We start from the raw sequence: 15,948 nt of genomic DNA, 5'->3' as shown, positions 1-15,948 counted from the left end.
TTATAGAACAAAAACTGACAATACAACTTCTTTACCTAAACAGGCAGAAGGCCAGATTTGGGCCACAGATTTGCAGGCACCTGTTTTATGTGGTTTCATCCATGGATTTTAAGTCTTGCAACCTTATCACTCTGTCCATGTCACTCTGTTGCTTCACTAGTACTGCAAATCCCTGGCTATTTCAAGCTCCATTCACCCACTCTTTACTTAGAACTGAGCATCTGCAGTATCCAGCAGTTACCTGCTTAAGAAGAGAAATAAGGAGGCTAGAAATGGCCTCAAGAGTCCCCAAGGGGCCAGTCTGACTGCTTTACTTGACTTTTATTCTCTTTGCCTCACTCTCTGCTAGAAAACATAGGTGATTTCAATGGTGTCTAAGCAATTCCGTTTCTAGTAGACACTTTGAGGCAAAGAACAGAGGAATGGTTAGCTGTAAAAGCAGGAGTTGTTGACTTTTCCTAAAAATTCTGTGAACTAGGAGCGTATCTGGTTGGGTTGCCCAGCCTGCTCATTACCTCAGTAGGTGTTCTGACCTGGACTGGACTCCAAATCCTGATATTGCCTCCTAATTTGGCAAACATATTGAGAGTACTTCCCCAGACTGGACAAATACACAGAGAATGCACCCAAAGAGCAACAGACAAGCTGGTTGCTATGGTAATTTACAGACACAATGAAAATCACAAGTGATGTACTTTCACCTGGTTATTATGGCATCTATGGCTACAAGCTCAGGGTCACATTGATCTAAGCCTTCAGATTTCAAAGGAGGGGCTGAGGGAAATCTGCTCAGTCGGCATGGTTCACTAGTGCTGCCTTCTTCCTGTCCCTGTGACTCTGAGCCCTCCCTCGCCCATGTTAGCCTGCATGGACCTCCCAGCTCGCCTTGACCAAAGGTACTCTTCAACTTCTCTGTCACCCCCTTCATGCAGCTGCAATTCCAACTGCAGCTACTTAAAGGCAGCTTGATCTTCACTGAAATTGAAGGAATCAAATAAAGGTATAGACGTACTGCCCTTAAGAGTTAACAGGATTGATGTACTCATGAAAAACCAAGAAATTGTGGAATGAGAGAGGAGGTACCGAGACTGGTTATTCACCCAAACTTCTGACAAGCACTTATGGTTGGATCAGATGGAAAATCTCCTCTTATCACCAGAGCCCTCAAGACAAATCGTTCCTCTCTAACCCTAGAACACTGGGGCACAATCCATTCATCTCCTTCTTACTGAATATACCAGGCAGGTCAGCTAGTCTCTCAATTTGCATTTAATCAGCCTTCCCGCACCCCAGCTAAAATGAAAGTCCTTTACTTTTCTCCCCTGTGATTAATTAGGAAAATAATTTTCAAAATCTCATTCATGGTGCAGTGTCTTGCACAGGACTGGCCACAGGTATGGATGATTTAAGGAAGAAAAAAAAATGATGATATTAAAGAGGAAAGCTATTATTTTGATTATTATTGAGGATCTCAAGACATTATTAATTGATATTTACCTTATAGCCTTCCCATTAACGGAATTTTAATAAAAACTATAAATTAAGATCAAAGTGTATCAACTTTAACAACTACAGTCATTAAAAGGACAGGCTTCAGAATCCTCCCACTTGGGTTCACTAACTTACCAGCTTTATATCAGTAATAAATGTAACTTCACTGTCACAGCTTCAAAATGCAATCCTGTAAAAATAAAATCTTCTTATAATAATAGACTGTAGAATCAGATTGTAGATAATGTGTCAAGGAGAGAATAGACACTTGTTAAGCAAATGTCCAACAGTTTCAGTGGGTTTCAGCTTTGCTTTTTTGACCTTCATACATAACCAGATACAAATAGAAACAATGGATCAGATGATTAAGAGAGTTGGCTATTTCAGCTTTCAATGACAAGACAGCAGCAGCTGCTCGGTTCCTAAGCCTAACCACTCTTAGCATTCAGAGTTATGGAAAGGCAAGCCAAGTGGTTGTGAAGCCATGAATTCATATGCAATAATAATCACTATTTGTAGGTCTTTGAAACTCTAAATAGAGTTCTTTACTGAAGCTTTTATCTGGGCCTTAAACTTAGACAAAGTAGAAAAAAAAATCAGTTTTGCAGCACAAAACCAACATCAATGGTTGATAATTACAAAATCACTGATCTTAACTCAATTTCCTTGCTACTAAAATTGTCCAGTAATGGTATCAAATGCTGGGTAAAGGGATAAGCTCCCATATCTAAAGCAGAGGCTGTTTCAGGTGGTATTAAGGATGCTGAAGAAAGACCTTTTGCCCTGAGAAAAGACCTTAGAGGTCCCTTCTACTTCTAAGAGTTTATGAGTCCATGACCACTGAATCCATCTCTCGTTTTTCAAAGCTGGTTGAGAAATAAGCTCAGAAGATATTATTCCTTTCTTTTCCTACCTCTCCTTTTCCCCCACTCCTATCCCCCCTCTGATTTTAGGGGTAACTGCAAATCTTTATACACATATAATCATATAATCATTATTCAGCTTTTAAAATAAGTATTTAAACAGACTGTATCCATCGTATATTAACGCATATATGTGGAATCTGAAAAAATTGGTATAGACGACCTTATTTACAAAGCAGAAATAGAGACACAGACGTAGAGAACAAACATATGGATACCAAGGGGGAAAGGGGGGTGCGGGATGAATTGGGAGACTGGGATTGACATATATACACAATTGATACCGTGTATAAAATAGATAAGTAATGAGAAGCTACTGTATAGCACAGAGAACTCTACTCAAAGATCTGTGGTGACCTAAATGAGAAAGAAGTCCAAACACAAGGGGATATATGTATACATATAGCTGATTCACTTTGCCGTACAGTATAAACTAATACAATATTGTAAAGCAACTATACTCCAATAAAAAAAAATGAGAGACTGTATCCTTCTTTCTGAGGTTAAAGATGGGTGTGATTTTTCTCCCTCTCGTTGGAGGACATTCTTTGCTGAAATGATTAAATTTCTTACCTTTTTTTTTCTGTATCTGAAGGAAATTTTCCATGCTCCAGCCTGACAAAAATACCTGTTCTGGGTACAGTTTCCTGAAATGTGGCACCATATGTGCATCAGTAAACATTATGTGTAGAGTAAATTAAGCCAAGCCTTATAATGAGGCAGTAAGGAAATTACTGTAGACCTGAAAGAGTAAATCAGCAGTATTAAAATGCTCTCCATTTTCTCTGAAGTACTTCAGAGTGCCATAAAAAAGCTCTTACCACTGTGATAAACAGAAAGAAATGCATTTGTAGCAAGACAACCTAAAAGACACCACAATTCAAATAGGTCTTCAAATCTGGAGTCCAAGGTGTCATCTCATCACAAAATTTAAAAGTCAGCCCTTTTGCCACTAATGTAGGAGAAAAAAGAAAACTGCGTGACATTGAGACTTTGGGGGCAAACTCTCTCATATAGCAGGTGCAGTAAAGACATTAAGAAATAGAAGCTCTGGAGCAGAGCCAAGACTAAGCAGAGTCACCATCATAAACAAAATAGCAACGCTGTAAATAAAAACAGGATCAGTATTGCTGGTTTTTTCTTTTGCTTCAGGCTTCAGTATAGCTCAGCACTGCCTTGCTACTGATCCTGTCTTTATTTACAATGTTGATAAGATGCTCATCATGAATTTTTTTGCATTAATTTCAATTTTCTAAAATACTGCAGAAAATATTATTTATCTTGATTACTCAGTTTTTTGGTTCCCTCTAAAATTATGTGCCGTAGGCTACTGCCTCATTCCCCTTCACCTCCACTTGGCCCTGCTCCAGAAAGCACAGATCTTGCCAAGCCCTTCAACACAGCACAGTGAACAATTAGACCATCCATTTCTAATCTTGGCCCATGGGGAGAAGAGGCTCAAGCTTGGATTCTCCCTCCCTCAAAACAAGTATTGTATCTGTGAAGTGGTGAGGTCTAGAAGATGCCAAATGGATTGGAGAGAACTTGGAGGACTTCCGGAATCCTCAAGTAAATCCTCCAAAGGACTGTAATGAGATCTAAAAGTTCCCACCATCAGAAACAAAGGCAGTGGAATTCAAACCTGCCAGAACATCACAATTACCTAGAAAGCTTATCATGATACAGAGTTTAAGTTACCACCGTCTGTACCTGAAATCAGAAATCTCTCAAGATGGAGCCATATACAGGTTTCTCCCGCTATCTGAAAGTACAGCATTCCTATGAAACCTTTTGTAAGCCGAAATGCTGTAAACCGAAGAAGCAACTACCTTATGATGCATCTTGCCAATGGATTCACAAAATAAATCAAGATAAAACACAGATGCTTATAAACACAGTTCAAAGCTATGGCAGCTGAATGCCGAGTGTAGTTCCCGGAGAAGGGGCTTGGTGGCGCCACTCTTGCTACTCGCGGTGCCTACGGCCTGTATAAGAGCTGGCTGCAAAATACTGGACAGAGTTTTGCGTTTCACTTTTTTTTTTTTTTTTTTCTTTTGTAAAAGCAAAAATCCTCCAGATTTCTTTCAGTTAGCAAAAACAAGAACTAATGTAGGTATTTCATAAAAGCAAAATGGCATACAATGGACTTTCAGAAAGTGGGGGATACCTGTATCTGCATTTTGACAGGTTCTTGAGCTGACTTTTCTAAAGCCAGCCCAGCAGCAGGAGACCTCTGGGTTAAAGCATAGAAGCTCTCTCTTAAGATGGAAAAAGTTGTTATTATCACAGTAAAAATGGACTTTTTAAGCTAAGAAATCTTGTTCTTAAAACAACAGAAGCAAAGACATGAGAGCTTAGAACAGAGGGAAGTTGATGATTGGGATATTTTGGCATAGGATAGCTGCATACAGAGGATTCTTCATCCTTTCAACACGTGTGTGGTAGCAGCTTACTTTATTTGGGGCACTAAGATATGCCTTGAGGAAACAAAGAATATCAGGACACAGGCACAAGCAAAAGCACATAAACAACTTAAATAGACTGCAAAGAGTGTCATAATAAAGCTATTTTAAAATGCTTTAGGAGTCTACTCAATAAACCCTGTTTTTTTTTTTTAACATCTTTATTGGGGTACAATTGCTTTACAATGGTGTGTTAGTTTCTGCTTTACAACAAAGTGAATCAGCTATACATATACACATGTTCCCATATCTCCTCCCTTTTACGTCTCCCTCCCTCCCACCTTCCCCATCCCACCCCTCCAGGAGGTCACAAAGCAAGGAGCTGATATCCCTATGCTATGCGGCTGCTTCCCACTAGCTATCTACCTTACGTTTGGTAGTGTATATATGTCCATGCCTCTCTCTCGCTCTGTCACTGCTTACCCTCCCCCCTCCCCATATCCTCAAGTCCGTTCTCCAGTAGGTCTGTGTCTTTATTCTTGTCTTACCCCTAGGTTCTTCATGACATTTTTTTTTCTTAAATTCCATATATATGTGTTAGCATATGGTATTTGTCTTTCTCTTTCTGACTTACTTCACTCTGTATGACAGACTCTAGGTCCATCCACCTCATTACAAATAGCTCAATTTCATTTCTTTTTATGGCTGAGTAATATTCCATTGTATATATGTGCCACATCTTCTTTATCCATTCATCCAATGATGGGCACTTAGATTGTTTCCATCTCCGGGCTATTGTAAATAGAGCTGCAATGAACATTTTGGTAGATGACTCTTTTTGAATTTTGGTTTTCTCAGGGTATACGCCCAGTAGTGGGATTGTCTGTTTATAAAAATTGGATAAAGTTGTGATGATAAGGTGACATTTAAGCTAAGCATTGTAGGAAAAATTGTGAATTTTCCTAAAAGGAAAAAAAAAAAAAAAAGAGGGAGGGAGGGCGTTTGGAAAAATTGTTAATTTTCCTGGAAGAAAAACATTAAAAGGAGTGGAAGGGGTCATTCCAGGTAGAAGAAACATCAAGTGCAAAGTCATGAAGATGTGCTAATACTGGTCTAAGAGACTGCTGGAGCTATAGTGCACTGAAGGCAGGGAGCCTGGGATCAAGGCACTGGTTATGAGGCTGTGACCATCCTTTTTGTGAAAAGCAACTAAGCAGTGCCAATGGCAGTGGAGAGGAAGGAATGCACTCGAAACACAGATAGGAGGTGGAATCAGCTGAACTAAATGACTGCACTTTGGATGGATGTTCTGAAATATTTGGGTAAGCTGAAAGGACATTCAAGAAAAAAAAAATCCTTGCTGTTTGAATCATCACCTTTGAAAATCTTCCAAATTTTCCTGCTTAGGAGTTTCATCCTGGAAAATATGATAGAATTTTTTTATAATCCTATATTGGATCTTCCAGTGTCAGAATCAAGACTCTATGTGGCATTCTCATTGCCTAGGGCAGGAGGTGTCAGAGACAGGACCAAAAGCAGACATTCTCTTGAATGTCTCAGACATTCTCTTGAGACTCAGACATTGCTATGTATCCTTCCCCATCCCACTTTTCCTTGACTTCTGGGGCTGGCGGTTTCCTGTTCATACATGTGTTACAGAGCCCTCTGCTCAGTACGGCGTGTTATTTGATTAATCAATATTGATCAAACTATTGGACTCCTTCTGTGATCTAGACTCACTAGTGAGAGAGAGGTCAAGCTTGGCATCCTCCACAAGCTTGTGTTCATGTGTGAACCATCGACCACATGCTGGCTCACAGGAATCAATTAAACTACTCCATGATTTGAATAGTGTCTTTGTAAGGAAAGAGCTTGGAAAGGAAAGAGTGATATTTTAAGAACTATTGGCAAGGATAAAATCATGTCCCTTGAATTTGGCCTAATGAGTGTTTTCCAGGAGATAAATAAGTGTGTGGTGGCCTGACGTTCAGGACTGCTGTAACAGGAATTTCCTAAGGTAGAGGTAGCTTGAATATACAATCGTGATCAGGGGGCTTGTCCAAAGATTGCCTTTCAGAGTGCTCTTGAGCTCTCTTCTACCTCTGCTCTTCTTCTTCTGGCCTTTTTGATTCTGATTTTGGTGTTTCTGATGACATTTGTGTTCAGCTGTCCCAGAGTTGCTTATGGTCTGTATCTTAAACCCCAATTGCTGTATGATCATTTTCTGGTCTCTACATTTCTACAGCAGCACGGCAATCTGACCTAGGGGTAATCTGACCAGGGATTGTTAGCTCTGACATAGGTTTTCAATGTGAAGAACACAAACCTTAACATTTGGAGGAAATCAATATTTTATTTCATAATTTTTAAATTGTAGTCATATAGATAGCTTCATATCCTTATGAGGAAAGCAGCTTCAAGTCTGGAAATAAATGATTTAAAAATGTTTTCTTACAATGAATCTAAAAATAATTGGCCCCATCAGCAGATGTGAGAAAAAGAATTGAATGCTTTAAAATTCCCTTTTTTCTGTAAATGTTTTGGAAAGTCTATAATTCATGCTTTGAGAAGCCAGCTACCTAAACATAATAGCACTTGTTAAAAAAAGGTTCCAGTAAACCATAACAGCGGGAGGCCTGAGAGATGATATCCTACCATAAACAAGAACCCTATTTTTGACATGCACCACAGACGTTTTTTCTGTCTGAAGTACATACATGTCACCCATCCCCAACCCCATGGTGGTAAGGTGCTGTTGAAAACCACAAAGCACCTCTATATATTACATGAACCCTCCTTCTTCCCCAACTGTCTCCCCCAAAGGAGATTAGTATATGGGTGACCCAACTATATCCATTGGGTCTATGGATTGGCAGGGTGGGGAATGATTATGAGCCAAGACCCCACAGCCGGACTGCCTGGACTGGGACCTCCATGAATCCACACTTTGCACGGCCGTGGGTGCATTACTTGGCTTCATGTTCCCGTCTGTAAAATGGACATGGTAACAATATTTTCTGTCTCACAGAGCTGGCATGAGGATTAAATGGGGTCCATTTGTAGAGAGAACTTACAACAGTGCCTGGCACATTGTAAGGACTCAATATATGTCAGCTATTTTTTAGTTTACATTTTGTGGACAGTGATTTGACAAGGTCTCGCTGATGACTACCCACCTTTAGCCACAGTTCTTATATACGGAATTGGGTCACAAAGGGGACAGCTGAGGAATCTTCAGCTGTAATTATTTCTTACTAATCTTGGAAGCTTTTTCTGTAGTCCTATCTGGAGGCAGGATCTTGGTAAATCAACCTTTTATGTGCCACCCAGTGGCATGTTTTGCTTGTTTGTTTGTAATCCTTTGTTATATAATCTGTTCTATTAAGTATGCATCCCAATGTAAAAGCATTCTATACAAGGTTTTGTCGTCTTTTGAAAATGTTTTGACTGTGATAGCAAAATTGACACTTTTGTCAAGTTGACACACTGAATCTCATTGCTGGAATTATTATGATGGCTATTAAGGGTGAAGGAATAAGAATTAGTCCATTGATTGGTTTGGGGAATGAGAGAGAGTTGCTAAGTTTAGCAACACACTAACATGTTATGATTACTATTTATTAGCTTCTCATAGGAAAACATCTGGGTCCTGATTTGCTTATCAACTTGGGGGGAAAAAAAGACTAATACTGGACTTCCCTGGTGGCGCAGTGGTTGAGAGTCCGCCTGCCGATGCAGGGGACATGGGTTCGTGCCCCGGTCCAGGAAGATCCCACATGCCACGGAGCGGCTGGGCCCGTGGGCCATGTCCGCTGAGCCTGCGCGTCCGGAGCCTGTGCTCCGCAACGGGAGAGAAAAAAAGACTAATACAAGGACCAAAATAATAATCAGGATAAACCAGTGTCACTGTAAGCTTAAGGAAAATTGAGACCATGCCTAGAATAGTTCACAGGTGGTACATAGAAGGAGGACATCAAGGAACAGCTGGCAGACACCAACTGGGCCCTCTCTAAGGGATGGATAGACTGCGTGGGCTACTAGGTGCTCAGGCAGAGACTCGGCCAAAAGCTTTTTTTCTTATAATGGGCTGATTCCAGAATCACAGCAGTGACAGTAGCTCAGACATGGGGCATACTGTGCCCACAGCTCTAAAATTAAAACATAATGCTTAAAGCTGGCAGTGATGTTCCCCTAAATCCATTTTTAATTCCAAACAAAATACTCTTAAAAGGATTCTGTTCTACCACTACCCACTCTCATGGGTTTAATTGGCAAGATGGATCCATGCCAATCAGTTGAAATAACGCCCTTGGGTTCCTGCAAACTTTTTCACAATTTATGACTCCCCAGTTCCTTGGGACATACTGCCTGAAAAAAATGGACTTCTACTTGGTTCAAAATTCTACTTAAACAGAAATCCTTTTTATTCAATTACTTGATTTTTTTTCACGTGTTTACAAATTTAACTCCACTTTCATTAGGCAAGTTCAAAATAATAATCATAATTGACTTTATTTTTTAATTTGGTGACTACAGCTTTGCAAGACTCCAGGGTCACCTTCTGAAGAACACTGCCCAACCTTAGGGCTATGAGGAAGAGGGAGAAAGTGGAAAGAGTGGGAACTTATGAAAGTCACTAGAAATATTTTTCTTTGATTTCGGCTTTTTTCCCTATGTGACTTAATTTCTCTAAATATTGTATAAAGAAATATAGGTGTACGGGGAAGTGGAGCCAGATAGCTGAGGGTTTTCATTTTGAATGTTTTCTAACAAAGGCCTGTCTGTAATTGAAGGAACAGAAAGTGTTTCAGTTTTCATTTATTTGAACCACTAGCATTCACTGGGCCACCACATAGCTGCTATCAGAAACTCAGATAAAACTTTTTTAATCCAATTAACTAGCTACCTAACTCTAAACTGAAGATCCACCTGAGCCAAGCTAATCAGACTCCTTGCATGTTCCATCTGCAGAAATGCTAGGTAGCTTCTGTTTAGCTCAGGGAAGCTTTTGTACCAGTACAGGTGTACATGGGGAAACAGAAGAAATGGGAAAAAACAGATTAAAATATTCCAACATATAGATAGGGATGGAACTGACAGACGAGGACCATCTTAGTTCTAGAAAGGCATACTGGGGAAGAGAAGGATGTTTGAACCAAATTCAGGGATGTGGTGTGAAATTATGCCATAACTGTTGGATCTGAATATCATAAAACAACTTTCTTTTACCTTATTCCTCTCAATCTTTGGGAAAGGTGAGCAGAAAAAAAAATCTTATACATGGAATGATTTGAGGGGATGACATATTCCTTCTACTGCCACCCTAAAAGAAACTCCCCAAGGATCTTGTCACCAAAGCTTTAAAATTCCACAATGAATCCACCTTCAAATTTCACCACTGTCCGCAGCTAAAAGAGTCGACACTTTATTGATAATTGTAACACCAAGGTGAAAACTACTTTATCCATTCCTTCCTAATGAGAGAAAAAAATTCCGATGATAGGTCCACGAGTGCAGAAAACTTAAGGGTATTGGCTCCAGAATGTAAAAGAATGGTCTCTACTAAGACCTAGAGGGGGAGGGAAGACTCGTTTCATGGATTTTGCCTCGTTGACAATCTAGCCAAAGGCAAACCTTAGAGGAGATGCCTGATGCCCTCCCACTGCTTTTAAAACCAGCAGTTATCTGGCATTAGGACCTCTGGCAGAGAAAATAAATGGACTCGTTCAAAGATAGCTTACAGACCCAGTTTGGCTTCTTACTTTTACAAATAGGAGAAGGAGACCAAGAGATGAAGGATCCACAGTCGTACAGCCAGTTTAGTGGCAGAGCTAGAAGTAAAACCCTGAGCTCCAGACACCTGAGTCACTGTTTTCCACCAACCCCAATCCCAATTCCTACTAGCAGTATCATTTCATATCATATGGGGGCTTTGTATGGAAAGATTGTCTAAGAGGGCAAGGAGAAGCAGACCTGGCCGTACAGCTCTTTGGGTATTACCTAATAATGCCTAAGAATGCAATGTTTTATTCTCCCTTTTTCAAGGTAAAATAAAAAGAAAATGCTTTCCCCAAAAGGGCTTGTTAGCTGGGCAAACTAGAGTCTTCATATCCCAGAACTAATTGTGGTATCTTCTAGAGGACATTAGCTCAAGTGTGTCTATACCTTCTGGTGACATCCTGAAGAGAGCTCAGAAGCTCCCCAGCAGTGATTTGAAGTGGTGTTTTCCTCTCATTCAAACATTTTTTAAGATGCTCCTTGGCTATTCTTGCCCAGGCACCTTGCTAATCTTGTCTGTACTTGACAAACTGCAGGACTGAGTGCTAGACGATGCATCCCTGCCAGTCCAGCTTTTCCAGATGGAGAAAGTAAAGCAGGTGTTACCCCAGGGCTGTGGTTGGTTCCAGATGACCAACACAATCAACACTTAATGAGATGGATATATGCAAAAGCTACCAGCAGGAGACAGGATGGCTCTCAGGCAGAAATCATGAAGGAATTCTTTGGGAACTTAATGGATGGTATTGTCTCTTCTAGAGAAGAGACAGAAGACAGTGAAGCTCACCACGGCAACATATAAAATAAGACTTACTGTCTTATAGACAACATGTACTAGTGTTCATGTAGCACTTTCAAGATGAAAAGGGGCCCTGACTAGAGATTTCTCACCCCTCCCCCAACATGGATTCTTCAGACAAATGATGCCATTAGCCATTTAAATCATCCAACTGCCTTTCCTTGCTTTGGTTCCCTGCTTCCCAAACAACCATCTGATAAGCAAATTTTCCCCTAGATTTATATCCTTGAGGAAATACACTGGGTCAGAGATCTTAATTAGCCCATCAGATTAAGAGTTGTGTTTCTCATTAACCATTGGCATTCTTGTTTATTCACTGATTGCCTTGGGAGTTTAAGACCCAGAAGAAATCAGAGGCTGGTTCTTTACACACCTGGGTCTGAAAACCTGAAAACCAGATGAAGAAGGCAGAGAATGCATCACCTCTCCACCTGGGAAGATTGTGTCTGGCCAGTGAGAGGGCTCTCCCCCACCTTCCCTCACCTCAGGGGTTATTTTCATCACCACACCCTTTGCACCTGTCACATCTCTCTGTTCAGCAGACTCTAAGTTGTTGATGAAAAGTTTCTGTGTATATGTAGATGTTATAAAGAATAGCGAGCTGAACATCAGCTCTAACACAGCACCCTGAAAAAGGACATTCTCAGTAAACCACCACTAAGTACCATGAACCTAAAATAAAAACAAAAACAGTACCTGTCTCCTTAGATCCCTTGTTTTCTTGGTCATCTTATCAATTGCAATGTTTAGAGGATCTCCTTTTTCTTTTCTTCCAGTCTATTAAGAAAAGAGAAATAATTTCCGATTTAGAAAAATTCAATGTTAGTGACATTAAAGGGTAAAAAAATTCAGAAACACACTTGAGTTGTAGAGTTCAAGCCATTTTTTAAAAATGATTCTCTTCGGGCTTCCCTGGTGGCGCAGTGGTTGAGAGTCCGCCTGCCGATGCAGGGGACACGGGTTCATGCCCCGGTCCTGGAAGATCCCACATGCCGCGGAGAGGCTGGGTCCGTGAGCCATGGCCGCTGAGCCTGCACGTCCGGAGCCTGTGCTCCGCCACAATGGGAGAGGCCGCGACAGTGAGAGGCCCGCATACCACAAAAAAAAAAAAAAAAAAGTTCTCTTCAATACACAACTAATACAACTTGGTCTCTAAAGTTGATTTTCTCTGTAGTAAAAATTGATGAAATCAATACATTCTCAAGATGGTTACATGTATGTCCATATTCAACTCCATGCAGATCTATGTTTTCTTCCCTTCTCCAGACATTCAGCAATTAAGTAAACACAAGGATGTTTTGTTATTGCCTTCAAACACAAATGTTTTGTGTTTTTCTATTATGTAAACACACTTCTGAATAGAATATGATTGAGATAAAAACTAAACTAGAAAAGAAAGTTAAGGTAAACGATCAGAATTCAGAATTTTATACCAATATATCACAAGCCTTTTTGTAACTTCTGTATCAAAATCAAAAGAGATGTTTTACTAGAAAACATAGTGTTTTAATCTTTGTTCTGCCATGCAGTGGAATGCTAAACATGATAATAAGGAACCCACAGCTTGAGGTCACGAGGAAAATTTCCCTTATGACTGTAACAAGCAGAGGCAAAGGCAAAAGATAATAATAATAATAATCTTGATAAATTATTCAGTGGAAGTTTGGAAGTTTGACTAGTTTCTGTTTTCCCTTTTGTTTTTCTATTTTTTTCATTGCTGTAGTAACACAATTAAAACCAAACCAAACAGAAGCTCCATTATCTTTTTAAAACCACAACAGCAACAAGATTCCCATGGATAAAAAGCTCTACATAACTTTATGGATGGCATTATCTTCCTCTGAGGAGAAAATTGTTCTCAGAATCTTTGTCAAATCTATTAAATTATCTAAATGTTAGTCAAACACCCTACAGATCTATTTATTTATGGTCCTAGTGGCAGGCCAATTCTTGTTCCATACTCAGACTCTGTAAAACCAAGTAGGTCTCTGCAGTAATTTGTGTATATGATGAAATGAGATCCCAGGTCATAAATTGTGCCTCATGGGATAATGTGTTTCGAGGATCCATAGAAATTAACATCGGACAGATTCCTAAATGTTCTCTTCCAATGGCAAAATCCTGGATGCATAAGGTTGATACATACACAACTGATTTACATATACCTAGATTTAAAGCAGTCACTCTTTTCTACAACTTGTTTAATTAATCAATTTTTCTTGAATGAATGGTCGATGTGTAATCCTATAGGATTTTTCATGAAAAAGCCAAAGCCAGGTCATATGTACATATTTTTAATCATTTAAAACCTACAAATCCCCATCACCATTTTTCCACTCCCTAAACTCAAATGCTGACCCGCTCAGATGTACACTCTGAAGTTTTGTAAGTAGAAAGAGCTTAAAATAAAGTGACCAACATTTACAACTTTGAAATATCAGCATACAATTAGCTAAAAGGAAACAAAAGTATATGGAGAAGAACGATGCGCTGCTTAATCTTCCGAGGACTGCTGTCACATAGCGAGTGGGACTTCAGCGCCCTGGCTCTCCATAGTCAGGTGTGACACCAGCTTAGCAGCCAGAGCTGTTTCTTTTCTCTTTGGTTTCCTCCTTGCAAATAGGACGTCTGCCTTCAGAATATGGGCACTTTTACGGGGGTCTAGACCACAATCATTCTGGAACCATAGATTTCTCAAGCCCTTTCCATATAGGAGAGTAATTAAAAACTTACCTTGAAAAATGAACAATTGTGAGTTTGTTTTAAAATGTGACTATGAGAGAAGCAGACTGGGTCACTGAACTTTCCAATGTAAAAAAAGTCAAGACAGTGTGAATACACAAAATAATTACTGAATAAATACTGTGTCAGACAGGGCTCATTGCATCCTGCCAGTGACATATCATTGTCTCCATTTACAAAGGAGACCATGAGGATGACAGAAGACCTGGGACCAGGGTGAGAGGAGTGAGGCACTTGCCTCAGGTATAAAATGTAAGGGGTCATCAAAGAACTCAGGAATCAAGGTAAACAATAGTTTAATGCAATAGTTTGAAAACTCAAAATTAATGCCAAAAAATCCATGCTGAACAAGTATCAAAACTTTAAATAAAGCCAAGCTCTGACAGGGCCAGGATTAGGTGAGGCCAGTAAGGTACGTCACGCAAGTACAGGTCAGATAACATTTTTAAATTTTAAACTTTAAAAAATTAGGGAAGGGGGCTTCCCTGGTGGCGCAGTGTTTGGGGGTCCGCCTGCTGGTGTGGGGGATACAGGTTCATGCCCTGGTCCGGGAGGATCCCACGTGCCGTGGAGCGGCTGGGCCCATGGCCCATGGCTGCTGGGCCTGCGCGTCCGGAGCCTGTGCTCCGCACGGGAGAGGCCACAGCGGTGAGAGGCCTGCGTACCACAAAATAAATAAATAAATAAATAAATAGGGGATATATTTATACTAAAAATAATATCATTGTTTACCTAAATTTCAAATTTAACTGGGTGTCCTATAATTTTATGCGCTAAATCCAGCAACCCTACCACCAGGGGTAATGGGGATGCTCAAAATTGTAAGTAGGGTGGGTACAGACACACATTCTGTGAATAGCTGGGCAACATGGGATTCTGTATCCCATCTGGCATCAATAACCAGCAACTGTATAGCACATGTCCCAGAGATGTGAGGCATCATGTTGGTCACCGGGGGGTGGTGGTAGGGGGGTGCAGGGGATGCACAAAAAGCGAGAGTCACATTCTCACACTTGAGGAGCTCCTAATCCAGTGGGTGACCCCAATGTGAGAGCAACAAGACTAACAACTCCACAGAGAGACTAACTCCCTACAGGGCTAAATAAGATGCTCCAAAGAGGAAGGAGATGCTGCATTTGGGAAGTCAGTAATCTCACAGAGGGATGGGAAGATTTAGGTAGACCTTAAGTCCTGGGCAAAATTCGAATAGGAAAGAGGGAGGGCCAAAGTAGCATCAAGAGAAGAAAGAGGAAGGCAGGTACTGGGAGGACAGTGAGTGGAATGGGGCAGCCTTTTCTCCACGATGTGAAGGGATTGGTTTGACTAGCTGTAGAGACATGCTATTTTTATAGGAGCTTCTTTATAGTATGATTACAGCCAACTATAGTTTGATCTGCAAGCTCAGAGCATCTCCGGTGACATTAGCATTCCAGGTCCCTGTGTTGTTGGGATTCTCTTTGTATAATATTTGTGATCTGGTGTCTTGAGCTTTCAAATCTTTGGCTGAAAGCAATTCAAATAACTGCAGTTGACTTGGGTGCCATCTTTGTTTTCATGGTTTAGAGAGGTAAGGCTGGGACTAGAGCTTAGGAAACTGGGGTCACCAGCTGAAATCATCCATTCACTGGCCCTTTGTTAGCACTAATTTTTTTTTTAAATAAGGTAGGGGCACAGCAACCAGGCTAGTAACCCCTCCATGCTCAGATTTACGTAGTAAATGGGGACTAGCAGCCCATGACTCCATATTTTCCTGTGCTCTGGTATGACCCCAGGTAGAAATACTTTTAAATTAACAACCTAAATTGGACAGGAA

General features: G+C 40.5%; 1 protein-coding gene across 3 annotated transcripts in view; it reads right to left on the bottom strand.

Moving 5' to 3' along the window:
- Positions 1-15,948, bottom strand: part of CTNNA2 (catenin alpha 2) — a gene marked incomplete at its 5' end in the record, with an annotated part of 1,047,388 nt that overhangs the window by 253,672 nt on the left and 777,768 nt on the right. For all 3 annotated transcript variants that reach the window (XM_082851289.1, XM_082851290.1, XM_082851291.1), the window contains one exon: positions 12,090-12,170. In XM_082851289.1, coding sequence (XP_082707415.1) covers positions 12,090-12,170 — 81 coding nt within the window. The remainder of the gene's footprint in view (positions 1-12,089; positions 12,171-15,948) is intronic.

The sequence above is a fragment of the Leucopleurus acutus genome (assembly GCF_964270905.1).
Source record: "Leucopleurus acutus genome assembly, chromosome: 12".
Lineage (NCBI taxonomy): Eukaryota > Metazoa > Chordata > Mammalia > Artiodactyla > Delphinidae > Leucopleurus > Leucopleurus acutus.
The sequence above is the reverse complement of the archived record's forward strand: the minus strand, read 5'-3'. Positions and strand labels throughout refer to the sequence as shown.